Below are 24,087 nucleotides of genomic sequence, written 5' to 3'. Positions count from 1 at the left end.
GGTTGTGGTTAAACGGTGGAGCTGACATATACAATGTGATGTGATAGAATGTGGTCGTCCTGACTGAACTTTCTCTAAATCTCCATATAAATTAAATCAATTTGATGATTAAGTTCAAAGTTCCATACCCGCCTATACTGTAGTTAGGGAGATAACAGTGAAGCCAGGATCCAAACATTCAATCATTATTGTACATTTTCCAACGGTGCGTACACGTAAATTAAATAACGATGAAGATGAACTATTAATCATTTTTGCTGGGGCCCCTCTGGATCCTCTTGCAGGACCCAGACCCCACCTTGAGAACCACCACTTAGGCTTCCTATCAGGACTGACCTCAATAAAGTTAGTGCAGATTTCCTTCCCTCCATATTACCAATTATTGTTTGCAGTATGAAATGATCAGTTATTCTAGTGAATAAGTTATTCTAGAGAAGAATAACAAATTCTTGACAAGATCAAAATGAGATTGATTCCTATTATCACAAGGTAACCTGCCATTGCGCTCACATTCAGGATACATTTTTGTTAATCTTTAACTCTTTTCCTGCCCACACTAACCTTCCCAGATATCATCCCCAGCTATAATACAAAGGTTTCTTTTGGAGTTTGATAAGAGTTTACTGGAGCAAACTTTATATCCGTCTTTATATGTTGATATCACTATTGCTAAGGCAACCACAGTGAAACAAATTCCCTGCACTCCACGGTGACTTGAGTTTGTTATTTATTTAAGTTATCTACAGTTGATACTGGGATATTCCTTGCCAGTTTGTTGACTCGTTATCCTCTTACAGTCATGGTGGTTTCAAGCTGCTAAAGGTGATTTCTAGGAGTAGGAGAAACTAGGAGGCACAAGGACCGGCTGGAACAACTCGTCATCTCACCAAAATGGCCACCAGGTAAGCAGTGTTCACAACTGTTTAGATATCGATGGAAAGATCTAATATGAATATAGATAGATAGATAGATAGATAGATAGATAGATAGATAGATAGATAGATAGATAGTGTACATATGTGTTATTTCTTACCTCATTTTAATTTGTATCTCCTTGTATCTCATTTGTATCGCCAAACCACTAAGATGTTGTTTTTATGGATACATTTTTACTAGTCATAAAAATGCAAGATGTATTACTTAAATGACTCCGCTTTTGAGATCACTAAATTCATCTCGGAATCCAGGTGATGACTTAGAGCTATATAGAGCTGTGTAGGGGACCAATTATGAAAAACTCGCTTTTTCAGTGCTTGTGTAAATGTATTTTGGTCTCTGATAGGCCTACTAACACACAAACTGAAATAAAACAACCAGTCAGTTTTTTGTGCGGCCCCTATTTCAGAGAACATGTGATTCAACGAGTCGTTCAGATTATTTTCTCCTTCCCACATCATTTGGAGACTAATTAGAATTAGAACCGCCCCTCATCTGAGTAACTCCACCCACAGCTTGAGTTCTACCAAGCGCCGCCGGACACACAAGCATTATGTGGAAGCTCAGAGCTAACCATGGGAACTGCTCTGTTGGCTGCACAGAACAGCACAACTCTTTTGAAAGGAGATGAGAGAATTAAAAGACTTAAAAGCATTAATACCAATTGTCCATGACAAAACTTCAGACGAGAGAAATGTACGCTTTTAAAAAAACAATTGTTTCTTTCTAAAAAAAAAAAAAAAGTGTGCTGCGCCGTGCGATCTGCGAAGCATTTCCCAAATAAGAAAAACATTAAAACCTTTTTATTTTATGTTTTTATTTTAGATGTATTTGTTTTATTTTACGACGTTTTCTAATTGAATGAAACAAAAATAGCTCCGTGCAGTGTCCCGCTGCAGTGTCCGGTGCAGTATTCAGTGCAACCGGCAGTGCAGAAGTGCCCTCGCATTACGAAATCTTTTTGAATGAGCCCTTTAGATCTTATATGAGTGAACATTCAGCAACTGGATTGCTTTTCTGTTTCTGAACAAATTTGTTCAAAAACAGATTTTGGTGGACTGATGAGCTGAAATCAGTGAAAGTTTATGTACTTCATACAACGGAACACTACTACTCATGCACAAACCACATTGGTTAACAAAACTAGGGGTGTGTCAGCTCATTTACATTTCAAGCAGCACACTGAAACAGCCTGTCAAGAACAGGAGGGTTTTTAGAGACTTGTTAGAATGGCTAGAATGCCTAATCTTTTTTTCTATTTCTATATTCTATTTTATAGAAAAACAACTTAAAAGACTTGTTTTGGTGACCTCAGACACCTATTTTAACCTGTATAATAGGTCCCCTTTAAAAGTAACATGAGTTTTACACTGTTCAAATATCCGTCTCTACATTTATGTGTAGCTTAACTACAATATGAACTTTAGGCTCTCATCATGTTGTCTAGAAGTGTAAGAGAAATATAAGACTTTCACTGTTAAAATATCAGTCTCTGTGTTGTCTTGCAGCCCAGTCCAGCAGAGAGCGGCCTCACCTGTTTTCAGCACTTTGTCCATGAAGACTGACCAGTCCATTCCTGAACCAATCAACTTCTCTGATTTAAAGCCAAGGTCTGTTAAGGGGCCGGGATTCGGTCTCTGGGGTTCTCAGCAATTAGAGATTGCTGAAAAAGATATTCATTTATATTATGTGGACATGCTGTAAAATATATAATATTCAATTGAGTGGTAGAGCTGCATTTTCTTGTTATAATTAGAGTGCACAAGTTGTGAGGTCTGGTTCGGGGTTGCCATGATGTCATTGACCATATATGGACAAGAACTGGGAATTTCTTTAGCTCGTGGGCATCCCTGTTTGCGCTTTCTATTTTAATTCATTTTCAGTCTAAACAGCTGGTTTCACTCACTATCTATTCCACCATTTCTGGTGCCAACGTAGGTTAAGGCTGCTACCCACGCTTTCCGGTTTGTGTGAGTTAAAAAGCACTCCAGGTTTGTGTAGCGTCAAGAGGCAGCGGGAGGGGATGCTGCATTTCTTGGAACTCTGAAAACTCTAACTCGAGTCGACAGTGTTTTTTTTAAAGAAAAATTATAAAGATATATATATATATATATACATAGTTTATACAGTATATATATATACAGTATATACAGTATATATATATATATAAAGGTATATGCGGAAGGTTAACTGTAGGCTGCGCTGTGCAATCAGCTAAGCGTTTCTATAATATCAAACAATATTAATAGTGTTTTTATTGTAGGTGTTTTTATTTTTTATTTTCCGATGTTTTCTAATTGAATGAAATAAAAAAAGCCCTGTGCAGTGGTGTCCCAGTGCAGGGTCCGGTGCAATGCAACCAGCAGTGCAGTAGTGCCCTTGTCTTATGAACTATTTTGAATTAGGCCTTGTCGATCTAATATGAGTGAAGATTCTGCAAATGCGTTGCTTATTTCTTGCCTCAAATTTGTTCAGAAACAGATTCAGACCTCAGTGTAGCTTAACTACAATATGAACTTTAGGCTCTCATCATGTTGTCTAGAAGTATAACAGAAATATAAGACTTTCACTGTTAAAATATCAGTCTCTGTGTTGTCTTGCAGCCCAGTCCAGCAGAGAGCGGCCTCACCTGTTTTCAGCACTTTGTCCATGAAGACTGACCAGTCCATTCCTGAACCAATCAACTTCTCTGATTTAAAGCCAAGGTCTGTTAAGGGGCCGGGATTCTGTCTCTGGGGTTCTCAGCAATTAGTCATTTTTTGTGAATGTGAGTTACTTTATGGGGAATATCTAGTTTATTGTAAAGAAAAGTATATGCCACACTTGATATTCATTTATATCAAGTAGACATGCTATAAAATATATTATATTTTATTGAGTGGGAGAGCTCAAGTTTTTTCTTATTAATAGAGTGCACAAGTTGCGCGCTCTAGTTCGGGGTTGCCATGACGTCCTTGACCATATATGGACAAGAACTGGGAATTTCTTTAGCTCGTGGGCATCCCTGTTTGCGCTTTCTATTCTAATATATTTTCAGTCTAAACAGCTGGTTTCAGTCACTATCTATTCCACCATTTCTGGTGCCATCGTTGGTAAAGCCTGCTACCCACGCTCTCTGGTTCATGTGGGTTAAAGAGCACTCCACGTTTGCGTAGGGTCAGCGAGAGGCAGCGAGTGATGCTGCGTTTCATGGAACTCTGAAATCTGTAACTCGAGTCGGCAGAGTGTTTCTGAAAAGAAAATTGTATATACATACATATACTGTATATATATATATATATATATATATATATATATATATATATATATATATATATATATATACAGTATAGATACTGTATATGTGGTAGGTTAATTGTAGGCTGCACCGGACAATCAGCTTAGTGTTTCTAAAATTAAAAACAATATCAATAATGTTTTTATTGTCTATGTATTTATTTTATCTTCCAAAGTTTTCTTATTGAATTAAACAGAAAAAGCCCTGTGCAGTGGTGTCCCAGTGCAGGGTCCGGTGCAGTGCAACCAGCAGTGCAGTAGTGCCCTTGCCTTATGAAATCCCTTTGAATTAGACGTTGTACATCTCATATGAGTGAATATTCTGCAAATGGATTACTTATTTCTCACCTCAAATTTGTTCTGAAACAGATTTTGGTGGACTGATCCGAAACCACTGAAAGTTTACGTACTTCCTACAATGGAACACGACGATTCATGCTTAAACACCAGTGGCTCACAAAACCCTACTTCTCATGCACAAACCCCATTGGTTCACAGAAGTGGGGCCTAAGGAGGGAGGTCATGCTCAAACCCCATCAGCTCACAGAACTAGGGGTGTGGCAGCTCATTTACATTAAAAGTAGCACACTGAAAGATGAAGATAAAGGTACTATAACAGCCTGTCAAGAACAGGAGGGTTATAGAGGCTTGTTAGAATGGCTAGAATGCCTAATCTCAGTGTTATTTTCAGCAATAAACTTATGTGTACCTTAACTACAATATGAACTTCAGGCTGCTAAATCTTCTCACCGTGTTGTCTTGAAGTGTAAGAGAAATATAAGACTTTCACTGTTAAAATATCAGTCTCTGTGTTGTCTTGCAGCCCAGTCCAGCAGAGAGCGGCCTCACCTGTTTTCAGCACTTTGTCCATGAAGACTGACCAGTCCATTCCTGAACCAATCAACTTCTCTGATTTAAAGACAAGGTCTGTTAAGGGGCCGGGATTCTGTCTCTGGGGTTCTCAGCAATTAGTCAATTGTTGTGAATGTGAGTTACTTTATGGGGAATATCTAGTTTATTGTAAAGAAAAGTATATGCCACACTTGATATTCATTTATATTATGTGTAAAAGTTGTAAAATATATAATATTTTATTCAGTGGGAGAGCTCAATTTTTTTGTTATATTTAGAATACACAAGTTGCGAGATCTGCTTCGGGGTTGCCATGATGTCATTGACCATATACGGACAAGAAATGGGAATTTCTTAAGCTCGTGGGCATCCATGTTTGCGCTTTTTATTGTCATACATTTTCGGTCTAAACAGCTGGCAGCTTGATTAAAGAGCACTCCAAGTTTGTGTTGGGTTGAGAGGCAGCAGGAGGTAATGCACAGAAATACAGAGGTGCATGCTAACATTGATGTGACATTTAAACAAAACAATCATAACATATCAGAGCAGTGACATTAGGCAGCAGGAGGGAGAAAGAGTTCCGAAAAAGTTGCGAAATTGCAACATTCAAAATGGCAGTTACTGTACTATGTAAATGATTAAGTGCCAGTTTAGTCAACTTGCTCCTGTTGAAGGTAATGTAGAGCAAGGCAATTCAGTTCGAACTTGGCAACCACCGACTCAACGTGTGCTGTTGCCGCATTTATAACCACTAAGATCTTTTTTAAAATACATAGATATATTTTTTTTTTTATTTGTCACAAAAATTCATTTTGTATTACTTAAATTAATCAGCTTTTTAGGTCTGGAACGTGTATTTCCCTAATATCACAGGAGCTAGGCTAGTTTATCCCTTCTGCAGCCTTGTGAGCTACTGTTACACAATGCATGCAGGCCACTGCTATCTCAGTTCTAGATATACAAGGTATGTTATTGGTATGGTAAGATAGATAGCCAAGGTAAAAAAGTAAATCAAACAGGCATATCTTTGTAACTGCAGATAAATACAGTTTTTTGGTTGGTTTTATCATCTCAAAAGAACAACATAAGTCTTTGGGGACACTGTCACATAGCTTTTAACAAGCACTCAGATCCCTTTTGGTTCACACTTCCATTCCCAATCACAATTGTTCCTCTTGGACTTCAAGGGCAAGATTAAATATCTTCTTAGTGTTCCATATGTGAACCGTCATGTCCAACCCCGTGCATTTTGCAGCGCTCAGAAATTTCCTTCTTGGTCCAAAATTAGATTACAGTAATTGCACATAGCAGATTTATGTTCCTCAAGTTGTTTTCCATCCCTCAATGTATTTTAAAAACGGAGTTAGTTTTTTTAGATATTAAAAAGTCAAGGCTACATGCTCCATCACCATTAATTGAGTTACCCACCAACAAGTTGTTGAACACACGGCAATCTTACCGTTCCCTTTAATGCAAACATGCAGTTCAAGATCATCCTTCTGGGTGATGTGAAGTGAGAATGTGGAACTGTTTTGATAAAATAAGGTTATAAAGTGTATGTACTCGTGAATGACAACACCACATCTTCTTCGTGTAATAAAAAGCTGTTGCCGCTAACGCTGCCTCAGAGGACACGAAGAAGCAAGAGCTGACATCATTTCCGTGAAAATGTTTGAAGAAACAACAACAAATTAACACCAGAAGCAGGAAATTTCCATCCCTGTGAAAACATCATCTCCGTTGTGATTTAAGATTATGAGAAGATTGTGGCAGAAGCTCTCAATTATAAGGCAGAACTGGCAGCGGGAGGTGGCGGAGCGGGTGCTCCCAGAAAACAAGAATTCTCAGAATGCAAATGACTGGGTGGACCCGCGATTTGCATTCTGGGAATTCTTGTTTTCTGGTTTTCATGCGTGCGTTCTGAAATGGGCTACTTTCTTAAATTGCATTGTTGTAAATCAATAAATACACAAAATGGGAATGTTTAGATCCTGCAAAATAATAGAGGGGTGCTGCTACTATTCAAGCTACTTCATGCTAGTATAGTGAGCACTTTGAATCAAAAATGTATTTTTTAAATAACTTTAAATAACTTAAAATTAAAGGATTTACTTGAATTATGCATTTTCAAAACGTGATCCTGACGTATAGGGAGGGGGGGGGGGGTCACATATTTCAAGGACACAACCCCTTGTCAAACCATGTTTTGGTTGGTTTTCTGAACGCCAGTGTTATGTCAACAAAGTGCCCTGAGTGGCAACAAGGTCATGAAAATAGTTTGTGGCCACAATACATCAATATGTCCACCGCAAAGCAAACTTGACAATGTGGAAACACCCTTAGTTATAGGTATAGCTGTTTCTTACTTAAAAAAAGTTGATGATAATAATGTGTGTGTGTGTGTGTGTGTGTGTGTGTGTGTGTGTGTGTGTGTGTGTGTGTGTGTGTGTGTGTGTGTGTGTGTGTGTGTGTGTGTGTGTGTGTGTGTGTGTGTGTGTGTGTGGGGGGGGGGGGTCAAAAGCAACAAGCAGAATGAAGAAAAGCAGACAATAGAAGGTAAGTGTACAAAAGTCATGACTGGCTTTTACTAAATATGTTGTAAGGTGACAGATTTGCAAAAAGGTGTATTTGTCAGTAATGACCATCAATTATTGAAAACCCAATAAAAAATAATGACTTTTGATATGAACATTTCTTCACGCTCACATTATCTCCCTGCATCACCTGCATCATGTTGCTCGTTACATTTTCAGATGGGTCTTCTAACAGAATTTACACATCACACCTAAAGAAGAAAATTCTGGCTCAGTATGGAACAGAAATGGATCGTAAGCACATGGACAGTGAACTGTACATCATAGAAGGAACAGATTCAAAGGAAACTGCAACAAAAACAAAATATCAAAAATTATTTACATCAGGGTTCCTGAATAAAGCTCCCAAACATGTGCTAACAAGGGGAGTGGATGGCATTGGCAAAACGTTCCAAGCGCAGATGTTTATGGTGGACTGGGCGAAAGGAAAGTGCGAAACCAGCCTGATATTTCCAATAGATTTAGGGAAGCTGTATTGTAAAGAATCAGAGGTTCAAAGCCTGCAAGAACTGCTTGATAATTTCTTCAAAGGCATGCCAAAAGCGCCAGATTATGACAAATTTGAGGTAACAATAGTCCTCGATGGTTTGAATGAGCTGCAGCTTCCTCTCGACTTCGGCAGTGAAAATGACCTAACCGATGTCAAAGCGACAGCCTCTGTGGACAGGCTGCTGACAAGCCTTATCAAGGGGAAGCTGATGCCCTCTGCTCATCTGTGGATAATAGCCCGACCTTCAACTGCTGCTAAGATCCCTCTGGAGTACATCAACCGAGTGACAGAATGCAGAGGTACGTTTTAATTTGTCCAAATAATTGTGTTGTATTCAAAGCCCCTACGAGGAGCTTAGAACTATTTATCTACAAATGCCAATGTCATGTTGATGCATCTAAACTGATGAGCAAATGATAGAATTGCAAATTTCTTTATATAGAATACAAGTGTTACAATCGTTTGCCTCCTGGTTGGATCCCTGGCAACATTTTCTAATTTAAGGCATGGAAGAGCCACAATTACATATATGAACAAATCACAATGCATTTTATATTTTTCAGCTAGTCTCTTTTTTTTCTTTCCAAATTTTTCTAAAAAGGTATTTGCATTGACAAAGAATACTTCATGCATTTGTTTTTTCTTCAAAATAAATAAAGTAGTTATTTGCAACAAGAGGCAAAGGAATTATAAAACTTGTGATGGGAAGGTTTTGAATACCATTGTGATCTTTGCTCACTGTAAATAACACCTCTGCCTTTCAGTCAACAATTCCCAACGTAACAATTGAAACATTTTTTAAATCTTTTTTCATTTTTCTTTTTTTTATTGATTTAGAGTCTTTTAATCGCCAGGAGAAGCTGTCATTGAGCCTGAAGCGGAGGCTTATTGAAGAGCTTCCTCAAAATGAAGTCGCAAATCATCCAAATAGGACAAACACAGAACACATTTTAAAAGAGAGCGGGAATGAAAAGGGGAAGTCAAAACCTGCTATTTCACTCTGTGAGATCTTCAAGCCTAAGGGAGATCAAACTGTCAGAATCGTGCTTACGATCGGAGAGGCTGGCATTGGAAAAACCTTCCATGCTCAGAAATTAATGCGAGACTGGGCAAGACAGGAAGCGCAAACATCAGCTTCGCCATTGAAATGGATCAAAGGGTTTCTAGACAAAGTTCGTGAAAATGACAAGACTGCAGAAGTTATATTTCCATTAAGTTTCCCTCAGTTAAATTGCATTCAGGAAAAGCTCAGTTTCCAAGAGCTCCTAAACAATACTTTTAAAGAAACTAAAGATTTTGTAATCTCCAACTATGTCAAGTTGAAAGTTGTAATTGTTCTAGACGGTTTGAACAAATGCACGCTTCCCCTCAACTTTGACAGAAATGACACTTTGACCAATGTCAGGGAGAAGGCCTCAGTTGACACGCTACTTACAAACCTCATCAATGGGAATCTGCTTCCTTCCGCTTGTCTCTGGATAACCTCCCTGCCGTCGGCAGTCCAACAAATCCCTTCAAAATTTTTGGATAGGGTGACAGAAATACGAGGTAAGTATATGGGGGTAGAAGAAGCCCTCAAAGGCAAAATGCATCCTTACAACTTTTTTACAGTTTGCCTTCACCATCTGCCTTTGTTTCCTTCCTGTGTTGTGTTTTGATGTAGAAAGGCCCGAAGTTGTGAGCAAACGCAAACTCAAGGCTCGCTTGACTGAGAGGTTCCACCGTGTCTCAGAGGGCATCACTAAGCAGGCAAATTCAGCACTTCTGCATGAGATCTACACAGAGCTTTACATTGTAGAGGGGGAGCCTGGGGAGGTTAATTCTCAGAGTGAATGCAGGCAGGTTCAAGCTGCATCTTTTAAAACTGCGAGGGAGGAAAAACCCATCAAACACTGTGATATCTTCAAACCTGTGTGTGGACGAAATAACAACATCAGAACCGTGCTAACTAATGGAATCGCCGGTATCGGAAAGACAATTGCCTTGCAGAAGTACATGCTGGATTGGGCTGAAGATAAGGCAAACCAGGATATCGATTTTATATTTACATTGCCTTTCCGAGAGCTGAATCTAAGGAAGGAAGAAGAATACAGTTTGGAGACGCTTCTCCATCAGTTCTTCCCAGAGATGAGGGACTCAGAAATCACAAATTACGACAGATACCGAATCCTGATTGTTCTGGATGGTCTGGATGAGTGCAGGCTCGATCTCAACTTCACTGAAAGTACCTCTCCGATATTCTGCACAGATCTTACCACGGTGAATGCTCTGCTGACGAATCTCATTCAAGGAAACCTGCTCTCGGAGGCCTGTCTCTGGATCACCTCGCGGCCAGCAGCATCCAGAGGTATTCCCCCTGAGCATGTTGACCTGGTTACAGAGGTACGAGGCTTCAATGGCCCGCAGAAAGAGCAGTACTTTAAGAAAAGATTTAGTGAAAAGGGAATGGCGGACAGGATCATATCCTACGTGCAGAAGTCGAGGAGCCTTTACATCATGTGCCACATCCCAGTCTTCTGTTGGATCACCTCCACGGTTGTGAAAGAAATACTTAGTACAGTCCAGAAAACAGACATGCCTAAGACCCTGACGGACATGTACCTGCGCTTTCTTATATTGCAGTGCAAACAGAGTATCAAAAAGTTTCAGAATGGCGAGACCAATGATGGAGCTGCACAAGATTCATGCTGGAATGAAAAGAACAAAGATATCGTGCTGTCCCTGGGGAAGCTGGCCTTTGAAGAGCTTGAGAAAGGCAACTTGGTGTTCATGGAGGAAGACCTGGATCATCGTGGTGTCAGTATCACAGAATGTGCTGTCTACTCTGGATTATTTACGCAGATCTCACGGGATAATTGTGAGCTTTTTAACCAAAAGCTGTTCTGCTTTGTTCATCTAAGTATTCAGGAGTTTCTGGCTGCCCTTTATGTCTTTCTTACATTCATCAACAAAGGGCAGAATTTGCTGACTACAGTGGCCTCCACCCTTTCAGAAAAACCTACGTCTAACTTCTACAAGAGTGCCGTGGACAAGGCTTTAGAAAACGAAAATGGAGACTGGGATATGTTCCTCCGCTTCCTTGTTGGTCTCTCACTGGAGACCAATCAGAAACCTTTGCAAGACCTGTTGGTGACATCTGCTGAAAGCCCATCTCAAACCAACCAGGATACGATTAAGTACATCAAGGACAGAATCCAGGAAGATATCAACGTTGATAAAAGTATCAATCTGTTTCACTGCCTGAATGAGCTGAATGACCACTCTCTTGTGGAGGAGATCAAAAAGAGTCTGGCCTATGAAGCTTATTCACCTTCGCAGTGGATGGCGCTGACGTTTGTCTTGTTGACCTCTGATGTGAACCTGGACGTGTTTGATCTGAAAAAATACTTGAAATCCGAGAAGGTTCTTCTTGGGATGCTCCCTGTGGTGGAAATCGCTAAAACTGCTTTGTGAGTATTTTCACACCTGTGTACACCCCTGTAGGGCACTTACATGCACTTTTCCATGACCTTTGTAATGCCTATCAGCATTTCACTTTGTTTCGGCCCTGCTAATGTCCACACCCTGTTTTATTTGGTAAACAAAGCTTAAGCTGAGCCTTTTTATTCTTAGATTTATTTTATATTTTTTTTATATTTAAACCATGTACTGTATGCATAGGATGGAGTTAAATGTTGTCATTTTTCATTAAATTGCTGATCATAGCTGTTGTAACTGTTCCATAAATGTAAGGTTCCCAATGTTTTTGTTCAGAGAAGCACTAAATGGTGACGATTGCATACATGATTTCCAATTTCTTCCCACAGACTCAGTTGGTGTGACCTGACTTATGAATCTTGTAAAGGTCTGACTTCATTGGTCCTGCGCTCCAGCTCCTCCAATCTGACAGAGCTGGACCTCAGCAACAATGACATAATGGATTCAGGAGTGGAGATGCTTTCTGAGGGTCTGAAAAACATTAACTGCAGGGTGAAGATTATCAGGTTCATGCATTTTATATATTTATCTAAAATGGTCATTGGTGACTGGAAAAAATGAGTGCAAGATGGTTTTCTGTAGAAGACCAGTTTAGGATGGGCCATTTTATTTCAAACTGTACTGTATAGATATGTAAAGAGTAACAGTTTGAGATAATCTTGAGTTTTTTGGGTTTCACAACGCTTGAATATTTTACAGAGAAACTCAAATGGAAGAAAGTATATCTTTCTAGGTTGGTAACATTATAAGCAAGCTATACTGGGCGGTGAACACAAAGGGGCGGATTCACAAAGTGATTGTGCGGCTTTGTAGGCCACTAAACCGGTGCAAATAACAGAAAAAGCGAGTGTCCAATTCACAAAGCACCCGCAAATGGAAATGCTCCACTAACTGTGCTGCCACACAAATAACGTCTCGGTGCGCCGGTGCTATTTTTGCATATTTAAATAAGGTCTTATACATGCATTTGGTGGAAAATTGGCCCCTTTCTATGCTAATGAGTCTTGTTGAAAATACTGTCCAATTCACAAACACTAAAAGCCACCCGCAGTTAGAGTGAAATTATTACCTGGTATGGACCTGGTGCTAACTGCACAAGACCAAAAATTTCAAAAAAGGCAGCATTTGCAGAGAGCTGGTGGTAACTGACGAACATTTATAAGGGGTGTCACACCCAGACTTTCCAGTGGTCTGTAAATTACATTTTGACATATTATTATTATTATTATTATTATTATTATTATTATTATTATTATTATTTTTTTTTTTTTTTTTATTATTATTCTCACGGCATCTGTAGGGAGCGGAGGAATGCGCAGCTGTCCGTGGTGGTGTTCAAAACACACTCCAAAAGTAATTTGTTGAAACTTTGAATAATGTTTTGTACAACTAAGACATTACAAAATGTTGACAAAAAACATTCTATAATTCCTATTAAACTCAATAGATATCGAAAAAACAACTAAAGGTAACAAGGAATAGGAATAGAGATAAAGTAGTCAAAACTGGCATTGAACCACAGATGGCATCGAACCTGAGGACCATGGACAGCTTCGCAGGCCGTGGCCTTGGGTGCAGCGACCCGGAACTTATATATACAGTATATATGTATGTATATATATATATATATATATATGTATATATATATATATTTATATATATATATAGCCTTTGAAGTTTTATATTTATTTAAGACTGATAATTGAACCGGGGACGGTAGCTCAGGAGGTAGAGCTGGTCGTCTAGTAATCTAAAGGTTGCTGGTTCGATCCCAGGCTCCTCCTGCTAGCATGCTGTAGTGTCCTTGAGCAAGACACTCAACCCCTAGTTGCTCCTGATGGCTGCGTCTGTCGGTGTTTGAATAATTGTAAGTCGCTTTGGATAAAAGCGTCTGCTAAATGAACTGAAAGCAGGCAAGCGTAGAGCAGTGGCATGAACACGTAATGACTCTCCAATGGAGATCTCAGCTTTCCCCGCCGACGCACAGAATTTTTACTTTGCCACATAGATAATTGCGATCAGATGCAAAACAAGGGCAAATTGCACTCAGCAGCAAAACATTATGGGAGTGTTTGCGCTGGAATATCATTAGCGCAATATCTTTTGTTAGTAGGACGCTAAAACGGCGCAGATAGCGGGCGCAATTGATGCGCAATTCATGGTGCTATTAGTGGCTGCAATCCATTATTTGAGAATTCGCCATTTTCCCTGACAAGAGACGTTAAAGTTGCTTAGTACCACAAGGAACTCAGGCACCATATCCTGCATCTGGTTTCATTAGTTTAAACTATTTCAACTTTCAAAGCTTCAAGACATAACATATATTTTTTGCATAAATGTTTTTTGACCATCATCCAAATAAAAAAAATAACTAATAAAAGCAAATTCCACACATGTATCTATGCAGCTCTCGTTAACTGAACAATAGCAGCTGAAACACTCTGCTAGTATTACATTATTATTAATATATTATGACATTATTGATTAATGTATGCTCTAAGGGCCTTAGATCCTCCATCATATAACCACTGCTATAGAGAGACATTACAGCCATAATCTTTTGGCAGTGCCTCTTTTTGTGTTTAACTGCTTATGTGTTTACATCTGCGTTTTTGGTCTCCAGGTTGTCAGGCTGTCAGGTAACAGAGATAGGCTGTCAATCTCTGGTGGCTGCTCTGAAGTCAAGCTCTTCACCTGTGAAAGAGCTGGACCTGAGATACAATCATCCAGGAGAGTCCGGAAAACAGCAGCTCAGCGCTATAGCAGATGATCCACAATCAAGCCTGATCACGGTCAGGTATGATGAGGTCATTACTATAGGGTTCTTTTCAGAAGACTGGGTAGAAACTTGATGAGCTATGATTTTTTTTGTGTACTCCACAGTGGACAGTCAAAGTAATGTCAGATGTTATGTGATTAGATGCCAGTCTTGCTGTAATCGTCACCAGCTTTTAAGGTTTTTTTAGGATCCAAGTGGCAGGAGGTTACCCTAACCCTCCAATCCACTGCAAGTCTCTCTGGACCTCCATACCAATGATTGTTCACAAGTTAGAGACCACCAACAGATAGATTGAGTTGTAATTTGACGTAAGATAAGAAATATGTACATCAATGATAAGTAGTACAGGATACAAGATGATGGTGACGGTGGATGAGAGAAGAGATGGTCAGGGTATGGTGTTGGTGAATGAATTCAGCATGCTAATGTGTGGGTTGATCGATGGCCAGCTTGATGAAGGATGGAACACCAGCAGCCTTGACTCAGGATGGGGGCAAAAGAGTCTTGGGCCTTCGGATCCCCCTGGTGGTTCCTTAGGAGAAAATGAGACAAAGTGAAGGAGGTGGAAGGTTGCAAAGCTAGGACAACCAAATAACAGTTGGATGTTATATTTGGCATATATGTCAATGTTAATTGGTAGTAGGTGTGTTCATTCTAACCCCATTTCATCATGTAGGTATGATTGTCAATTGGCATAAATGCAATTTTATTTGGTTTACTTCATTAATTAGTTTACCTATACTTACCCATCCCTGTAACTGACATATCTAGCACTGGGCAGCCATGTAGCGGCACTGCAGTTAGGGGGTTGAGTGTCTGGCTCAAGGACACTTCAGCAACTAGGAACAAGGTGGTAGACCCAAATGCAGACACCTGACGCAGAGGCACAGTTCAAAAAAAGAAAAAAAAAGACCGAAAACAAGAGAAATTGAAAGGGAACTTTTCCTCTGTCTCTCCGTTTGTCTTTTAAACACGTGTTTATTGTTGTACAGGTTGGAATACTGTGGGGAGCATCGGTTGAAGCCAGGCATGAAGAAGTGTGAGTGCCCCATCAGAATTGTTTTACTCTTTATATGTTTTTGTTTTTTTGGTCAGAAGTGTTCACACAGCGTTCCTTTCCTTTCCTTTCCTTTTCCTTTCTTTTTGTCATATTTTGTTTACATAAATAATTGCAAAATATCTATCTACTTTCGGTAGCCTATGATTTGTGTTTGAACTTTTGAAACTTCGCCCCGTGTTTTTTTTTTAGCCCTTGATGGGCCAAAGAATTTGCCGATCGGTGAGCAGCATGAAGCGGGTTAGCCCTTCTGTGAATCATGGTCACCGATAAATGTGGTGACGATGGCGCAGCAGTCTGCTCAAGCTATTCTCTGACTACTAGATCGAGTTAAGAGATTCTGATGCCAATCACTCGGGTTGAGGCCCGATGATCGAAAAAATCAAGTCAACGAAAAATGGCCTTTCTCAAGTGAAATTAACTACGAAAGACAGAAAAATACATTTAGATGAACAGCCACGTTGACACGTGTCCCCTGTTTTCCAAACAGATGGTGTTCCTCTCACGCTGGATAAAAACACAGCTGGTAGAAAGGTGGTTCTCCTTAACCATAGAAAAGCCAGACGAAGGGGAAAAAACGAAGATGACGTTCCGTACCCGGATCATCCCGACAGGTTCAAAAGGAGCCAGGTGCTTTGCAAAGAGGGTCTGAGCAACCTCTGCTACTGGGAGGTGGAGTGGAAAGGGAATGTAGGCATCGCAGCTTCTTATCGAGGAATCAACAGGAACCAGTGGGACAGCAGCGCTGGGCTGGGAACCAATCCCATCTCGTGGAATCTGAATCTTTCTGAAAAAACTCCTACGAAGCATTCTTGCAAAGGTTGGCCTGCGAATGAAAACAAGGAGCTAGTTTCTGAGAAATTACCAAACACTTTCCCCAAAATAGGAGTGCTTCTGGACTGGGAAGGTGGCACTCTGGATTATTACTCGGTTTCCTCTGCCAAACCGATCCTTATTCACCACTTCCAGGCCCAGTTCACAGAGCCTGTCTACCCTGGGTTCTGGTTCAAGAGAGGATGTGTGTCCCTGTGTGATTGACCTGGTCCCTACTGCACTAACCAGTCAACCCCATGAGCATGTTTTTCCCCTCTACTGTCTTAACATACTTGAATGTAAAAAAAAAACTCTCTAATTTTACTATTGTTTTTTGTTTCTAGAGAATGTTTGGCTGTAAGTGTGTTTTACAATTGGTTTTATACTGTGACAAATCGTGACTTTGGACTAAAGCTTGCTCAATGACATAATGTAAATGACCACATTCAGAAACAGGCAAAAAGGAAGCAGAATATTCAAATATAATGGTTAATATGCAAATGATTATTAATATTCACCCCCATTGCAAGTTTCGGTTTTTCTTTGCTAAAACACTTGTAATGAAACTGGGGTCCACTTTAATTGATTAATTCAGCCAATATTTCAATTCTTGGGAAACAACTGAGGGTAGCCCTTATTTTCAATAATGCTGATGAAAATGAAAATAAATAAATAAATAAATAAATAGATAGATAGATAAATAAATAAATAAATTAATTAATTAATTAATTAAATACAGACAAAACACAGAAAAGAAGATAATTGAGGTCAATAGTACAAATCCAAATGGCAACAAAAGCCTGGACTGGAGGGTGAAGGTCTGAGTGGTTACCAAAATCTGACAGACTGGGAGGCTAATTGACATCTAACAGAGGGCATTAAACACTTGGATCTCCATCATGACCTAATGAGCACAACAGTATTGTTTTTAACAAAACAGTACTTTCTCATTCTCATTGCTTTTACAACCTATGCAAATGCTAGGCACATTTTTGCAATCAATAAATACAAGTCACGACAGAAGGCGCAAAACTCTGTTGATTAAATCATGTCAAGCTAAATTAACGCATTTGGTAACCGCTGATACAACTTTCTCTCTTGAATGTGGACTTATGCATGTGTGCAAAACATTTTTGCACAATTGTTCAATCAGTCCCTATTCATGCATAAAGGAGTTGTCATTCTGAGTTGTCATTTTCAGGAATGGACCAAGTAAGGCAGACGGCAAGGACAAAGGTCCTTGAGGGGCCCATAGAGGACGAGGGAGTCAAAGATGGAGAGGGCTTCAGATATTCTTTCCTCGCTGCATCGCTGATGTGGACCAAAACCCATGGCCTGATTGACAAGGATAAAGGGACTGAATGTGGTGTATAAAGAATTTGTTTAGCTTTTTTTGACATTGCTTTGTTGTTGCAGTGATTTGTCAGTTTGCTGGATGTTGTTTTTATTCTCTGACTATACTCATAATTAAGTTTGCAAAGGATAAAGGTTTTTTAAAGGTTTCCGGAATTGGAAAGGTAAAAGAAAGCCTTGTCTTTCTGTACATTCGTGCTCAAATGGGGACGTTTGGTTACCCATCGAGCGATAAGGTCGATGATACGGTGGAAAGTAACATAACAGCTCATGAAATAATGTAAAATATTACAAAAGTCATAGCGGCACAAATTGTATTTTTTTACGGCACAAATAAGTTCCGACGCCACACAAATGGCAATAATTTAATCCAATTTCTAATCACTTTGGGTGCCAACTACACGGAGGTTCGTATGTGTACTTAACTATGCTGTTGTTAGATCGAACATCGGTGAGTGACAGAGTCGCAAGGCATTTTGTGTGGTCGCCAGCCAAAAAGTTAGGGAACCACTGACAAAAATGTTCACTTTACTTTGTCATCTTTTTCATTTCTATATATATATATATATATATATATATATATATATGTTTCTTTAAGTATATTTTAATACTCAATATGACAAATTCCTCATATGTAACCCCGGGTGGAATAAATTAATTCTGTTCTGATGAGGTTTCCATAGTCACCGCAATCCTTTTTTTTTTTTTTTTTACTTTTCTTTTTACGGTTTGAGACCCTCCTGCCAAACCCCGGTCACCCGTTAAAAGTTAGGGCTCACATAAAAGCCAGGAAGCGAGGTGGAGATTGAATCCCCTGTTGTGAGAAGTAACTGCTTCAACGTGACGTAAAACCCTTTCCCTGAAAATGAATCGTGAGCGGGCCATCAGTGGGAGCGGCCTCTTGGTTGTAAATCTTTGGAGAGACCCGTTGGACGTGTTCAGAAAACCGTTCAAGGGAATATTTTCCCCCTAGACTGAGTTGAGAATACTGAATATTAATTCAAATTCAACCCCCGTCTGCACAAAATTTGCAAGAGCTTGTAATTTTGCTAAATACCTGCGACCTTTCCGAATTCCAGTAAATGGTCAAATGAACAGACGGTATTTGCTTTTTTGTATCTATGAACTCTTGGTTCTTTATGTTTAGAAAATAAATAAATAATGAGTCCTAAAATATTTTCAGGCGTTTTGTGATATGCAGAGTGTGTATTATCATAGGAAGTGATATCATTTGATTTTTGATTTTTTGATTGAAGAACACATAAAACTTTCACAAATCACATGAATAGAGTGTGTGTGTGTGTGTGTGTGTGTGTGTGTGTGTGTGTGTGTCTGTGTGTCTGTGTGTGTCTGTGTGTGTGAGCGAGAGAGTCAAAGAAATGATATCACCAGTGAACTTCAAAAAGTTCATTTCAACCCCAGGTCCCAACAATCACAAACATACTTGAAATGCAAAATCCCTGAGGAACATGAATAGGGAAACCAAATGCCATGATTTGTTAAAGAAAATACACACAACACACACACACACACACACACACACACACTGTTAGGTCCTCTGGCCTCTGCCTCCTAGTTGGGAGCTCCTCCCTCTCTGTGTCTGTGTTTCTCTTCCCTGATTGCAGGAGGGGGGTTCATGTGTGCAGTCGGGTGGCAGCTGCCTTCAATCTCTAATCAACCCAACTATAAAGACCAGACCTCAGCGTCACCACGCTGCCAGATAGTAGACGCTGTTCCACAGTCCAGTCCAGTCCAGTCCAGTCCAGTCCAGTCCAGTCCAGTCCAGTCCAGTCCAGTCCAGTCCAGTCCAGTCCAGTCCAGTCCAGTCCAGTCTGATTCTTGTGGCCTGTTTTGTACCTCTGACTCCAGAACCATCCCTGGCTGGCTCAGACGCCCTCCTGTGCCTCCCAATCCTTCCCCTGACTCTTTGGTTCTTTGACCCTTTGACTCCTGTTGTTTCCGGTTTGGATCACCCAGTCGGCCGCAGTACAGTCAGCTACTCAAGTCCCCTCTCGGTCCTCCACCTCAAGCCAGGCTTCAGCTACCCCGTCTCCCCTTTTGGAACCTTTTGTTCCAGCACTGGCTAAATACGATGGTGATCCAGGCTCCTGACAGGCCTCCCTGACCCAGTGTTCCCTTGTTTCTGAGCAGCAGCCCCTCTCATACGCTTCAGACGCTCCTGTATAGCCTACTTGCTTAATTCCATGAGAGGACTGGCTCTCTCCAAGGTTTCAGCTGTGTTGGAGAGCCAGTCCACGATTTGTAATTCTTATCGTGTGTTTTCCACTGAGATGTTGAGAGGTTCTCGTAGCTTAGCTGACTTGGCCGTCAAATGTACTCTCTGGCCGCTGTGTGGGGCGGGAATGATGAGGTGCTTCAGGGGGGCTTTCCAACAGTCTCTCAGTGAGGAAATTAAGGATGAATGTCTCCCATGAAGCACCAGTTAATCTTGAGCAACTTGTCACATTGACACAACTGCCTGTGTGTTACCTGAGAGTCATCATCAAAGAGAAAGCTCCCAACTTTTCTGTAGTCCCGCCCCGGCACTTACCTCCGCAAACTGCTGTTCAGTCCCGACCTCACATGAACAGCCCCATGCAGCTAGGCAGAGCTCGATTAACACCGAAAGAGACCTTGCCACTTTAAACGCCAAATCCTGCTTTAACTGCGGCCCCCCTGGGGGGGGATGGCACACTAACACTCTGCATAGACTCTTGTGGGATAAATATCATCACTGTCAAAAATAAATACCCGCTTCCTCTCATTAGTTTAACTTTTGTTCCCCTTCACAGTGCAACCATTTTCTCCAAGCTCGATTTGTGTAACACTTATCACTTGGAAAATGGCTTTTCATACACCCTTGGGCCACTAAGTATTTGGTCATGCTTTTCGGCCTCACTAACACTCTGGTGAATGATGTCCTCCGCAACATGATTAGACGGTTTGCATTTGCATACCTGGATGACATCCTGATATTTTCCAAAACCCCCTCTGAGCATGAGCAGCATGTGCGGCTGGTCCTCCAACGGCTCCTGGAGAATAGCTTATTTGAAGGCTGAGAAGTGTGAATTTCATGTCCCCACAACCTCATTTCTTGGCTACATCATTTCACAGGGGGAGGTGCAGATGGATCCCGCCAAGGATTCAGCCATGACAGAGTGGCCAGTACCCACCAACCGCAAACAGCTTAAGTGTTTCCTGGAGTTCGTAAATTTCATAGGAGGTTTATTAGGAATTACCTCCGCCTTACTGCCCCTCTCACTGCACTTACCTCCATCTCCTTTCCCTTCCGATGGTCCTCCAAAGCTGAAGAAGCCTTCAGTGAGCTCATGCGCCGCTTCATTACCGCCACCATCCTGGTACAACCGGATACAGCCCGCCAGTTCACTGTGGTGGTGGATGCTTCAGCTTGTGGGGTAGGTGCAGTCCTCTGTCAGCGCTCTGCCCCTGATCACCCCTGTGCCTTCTTTTCCCGTAAACTCTCTACTGCAGAAAGGAATTGACTTTGGCAGTCATGAGCTTTTGGCTGTCAAACTGACACTTCAGGAGTGGCATCACTGGTTAGAATGAGCAAAACAGTCTTTCATGGTATGGACCGACCACAAGAATCTATCCTACAGACTGCTAAGCGGTTAAACTCCAGACAAGCCAGGTGGGCTCTGTTTTTTGGCTGATTAATTTCACTCTCACGTATCGTCCTGGTTCTCGTAACATCAAGCCGGATGCCCTGTCATGCCAGTTCTCCTCAGAAGACAGGAGTACAGATCCAGAACCCATCGTGCCGCCCACCTGCCTTGTCTCCACCATCACATGGAAGATAGAATCATTGGTAAAACAAGCTCAAAATCAACAGTCTATCCCTGATAACTGTCCTCAGAACACTCTTTTCATCCCTGACTCTGTGTTCTCCAGTGGGCCCATTTCTCCCGCCTAATTTCAACCGTACCCTTGCTTTCTGCACCAACGATTCTGGTGGTCTACCATGGAGGCTGACAGTCGCTCCTTCTTCTCTGCCTGCACGGTTTGTCCTAAATAAAGTCTTCCACCAGACCCATGTCTGCTCTCCTTTGTCCCTTACAAATCCCAAGTCGCACATCGCTGTCAAATTTGTCACTGGTCTCCCTCCTTCCAACGGCTGAACCATTATTCTCACATTGACAGTGAGAATAGTGGTTTTCCAAAGCTGCCCATTTCATTGCCCTAACCAAGCTTCTTTCAACAAGGGACCGCAGACCTTTTAGTAGAATGTATTTTCTGCCTCCATGGCCTGCCATCTTATGTGGTCTCTGACAGGGGTCCTCAGTTCACCTCAGAGGTCTGGAAGGCCTTCTGCTCTGCCTTGGGAGCCACTACAAGCTTTTTATCCAGATACGACCGCCAGACTTACAGCAAAACTGAGCACCAATCAGGAGATGGAGGCTGTGCTCCGCTGTGTCACCTCCTCTAACCCATCTTCCTGGAGCACGCTACTTCCTTCAGTGGAATATGCACACAACACCTTGTCTTGTGCTCCTCTGGTAGGTCCCCTTTATGCTCTATCAGTTTCCAACCTCCCCTATTTTCTGCCCAGGAATTAGACCTGGCCGTTTCCTTCGGATCAAGCTCATATGTGCCGCTGCTCCAAGGTCTGGAGACAAGCCAGGAATTCACCTTGCCTCCACCAGCAGCCAGAAACAGGCTAAGTACTCTCCAGGACAAAGGGTATGGCTTAAACCTAAAGTCTTGCCTCTTAAAGTAGAGTCCAAGAAGCTAGCCCCCCGCTTTGTTGGGCCATTCGAAATAGTCTATTATCAACCCTTGTGCAGTCCACCTCAAGCTCCCTGCCTCGCTCCGCATCCACCCTACATTCCACGTTTACCAGATAATACCTGTTTCATCCAGTCTGCTCTGCCTCCCCCTCATCCCAGGATGGTTGGATGACCTTCCCACCTGCATGGTTGTTGGCTGTTGGATGTGCGCTGACGTGGCCGGGGACTCAAATACTTGGTCGATTGGGAAGGCTATGGTCCTGAGCAGAGCGTTCTTGGATCCCACGCCGCCAGATTTTGGATGCCTCCCTCAGCAGGGATTTTCATAGGCAGAATCTGGACAAGCTAAGGCTTGTGCCAGGTGGCACCCGTGGGTGGGGGGGCCGACTGTTAGGTCCTCTTGCCTCTGCCTCCTAGTTAGGAGCTCCTCCCTCTCTGTGTCTGTGTTTCTCTTCCCTGATTGCAGGAGGGGGGTTCATGTGGGCAGTAGAGTCAGCTGCCTCCAATCAACCCAGCTATAAAGACCAAACCTCAACTTCACCACGCTGCCAGATCGTAGATTCTGTTCCACAGTCAGTGTAGTCCAGCCTAGCAAGATTCTAGTAACACAAATCTTGCCTCTGCATCCAGAACCTTCTGTGCCTCCCAATCCTTCCCTGGACTCTTCATTCCCTGACTTGGACTCCTGTTGTTCCCTGTTCACCCAGTTTGGATCAGTCCGCCACCCCCCCCACCTCCGGAATTCTCCACAGCCCGGCTTCCCCCCCAACTGCCTTCTCTACCTAACTCAAACTTAAAATAAATTCCCTGTTAACCTGTCATCTGTGTTTGGGTTCTGACAAATTCAGCCGTAACACACACAGCTTTACACTATCGGAATAACTCTGAACCACTTCCAACTTCAAACACTTGAATGAATAAATTAAGCACTCCTCTCAGCCATTTAATTTCCAGGTCGGCGACTCTTTCACAGCCAATGCTGACTGTGTGAATGTTTGCTGTAATAAGTGAGGATAGAACAACACAATGCAGCCAACGGCCTCTCATAAAAAGTTGGTTCAAAACCCTTTGAGCTTCGAGCCGCACACGCAAGACATCTTCATCACAGTCGTGGAGACCCAGAATCTGACCCTCCGGGGAAATCCAAAAATAATTTGAAAAAAATAACTTCATTGATATCCCAACAAAATAAGGCAATAAAAATATGAAAAAAATAAATCAGCAATATATGGAAAATTTACATTTACAGACAACTATAGCCAATAAAAAAAACGCACACATACACAACCGTTAAGCCGTATACATACCAGCAATCACACTGAATCAGCCATTAACCCATTAATGTAATGTCCTTCCCAGAGCCAACCCGAGATTGAACCGTCGCAACTCAGCAGCAATTTAAGGATCACGCACGCACGTGCACACACACACATACAGTATATATAAAACGCAGAAGCAGAACGGAGCAGCGGTCCTTTCCAACGCCTGGCCAAATGTCCCCAGGACAGCAGTAAATCTGGAGCAGTTTCAGCGAGCATTCGTCCAGGGAGCGCTCCGCCCAGAGCGTTCTCTGAGCCACTAATCGCCGCTCGGCTCGCCGGATTCATGACAGATCGACAGGAGACGGAGGGTAAGTGCAGGAGGAGATCCCAAAGTTGCAGCACGACGGCGAGGAATGGAAACCCATTAAGAGACAAATCTGTATATACCTC

General features: G+C 41.6%; 1 protein-coding gene across 1 annotated transcript; it reads left to right on the top strand.

Annotated features, from left to right (window-relative positions):
• Window positions 1–891: 891 nt before the first annotated feature.
• LOC307241308 (NLR family CARD domain-containing protein 3-like) lies at window positions 892–22,896 on the top strand (the record flags this gene model as incomplete). Its single annotated transcript, XM_080015345.1, has 14 exons — window positions 892–902; window positions 2,445–2,546; window positions 3,540–3,641; window positions 5,036–5,137; window positions 8,326–8,447; window positions 9,812–11,597; window positions 11,955–12,131; window positions 14,249–14,422; window positions 15,397–15,443; window positions 15,952–16,151; window positions 20,742–20,850; window positions 20,934–21,043; window positions 22,198–22,328; window positions 22,842–22,896. 14 exons carry the CDS (start codon window positions 892–894, stop codon window positions 22,894–22,896), a joined length of 3,228 nt encoding a protein of 1,075 aa, XP_079871471.1.
• Window positions 22,897–24,087: the final 1,191 nt, after the last annotated feature.

Source organism: Zeus faber, assembly GCF_960531495.2.
Source record: "Zeus faber genome assembly, chromosome: 15".
NCBI lineage: Eukaryota > Metazoa > Chordata > Actinopteri > Zeiformes > Zeidae > Zeus > Zeus faber.
This window is presented reverse-complemented; position numbering and strand designations above follow the sequence as displayed.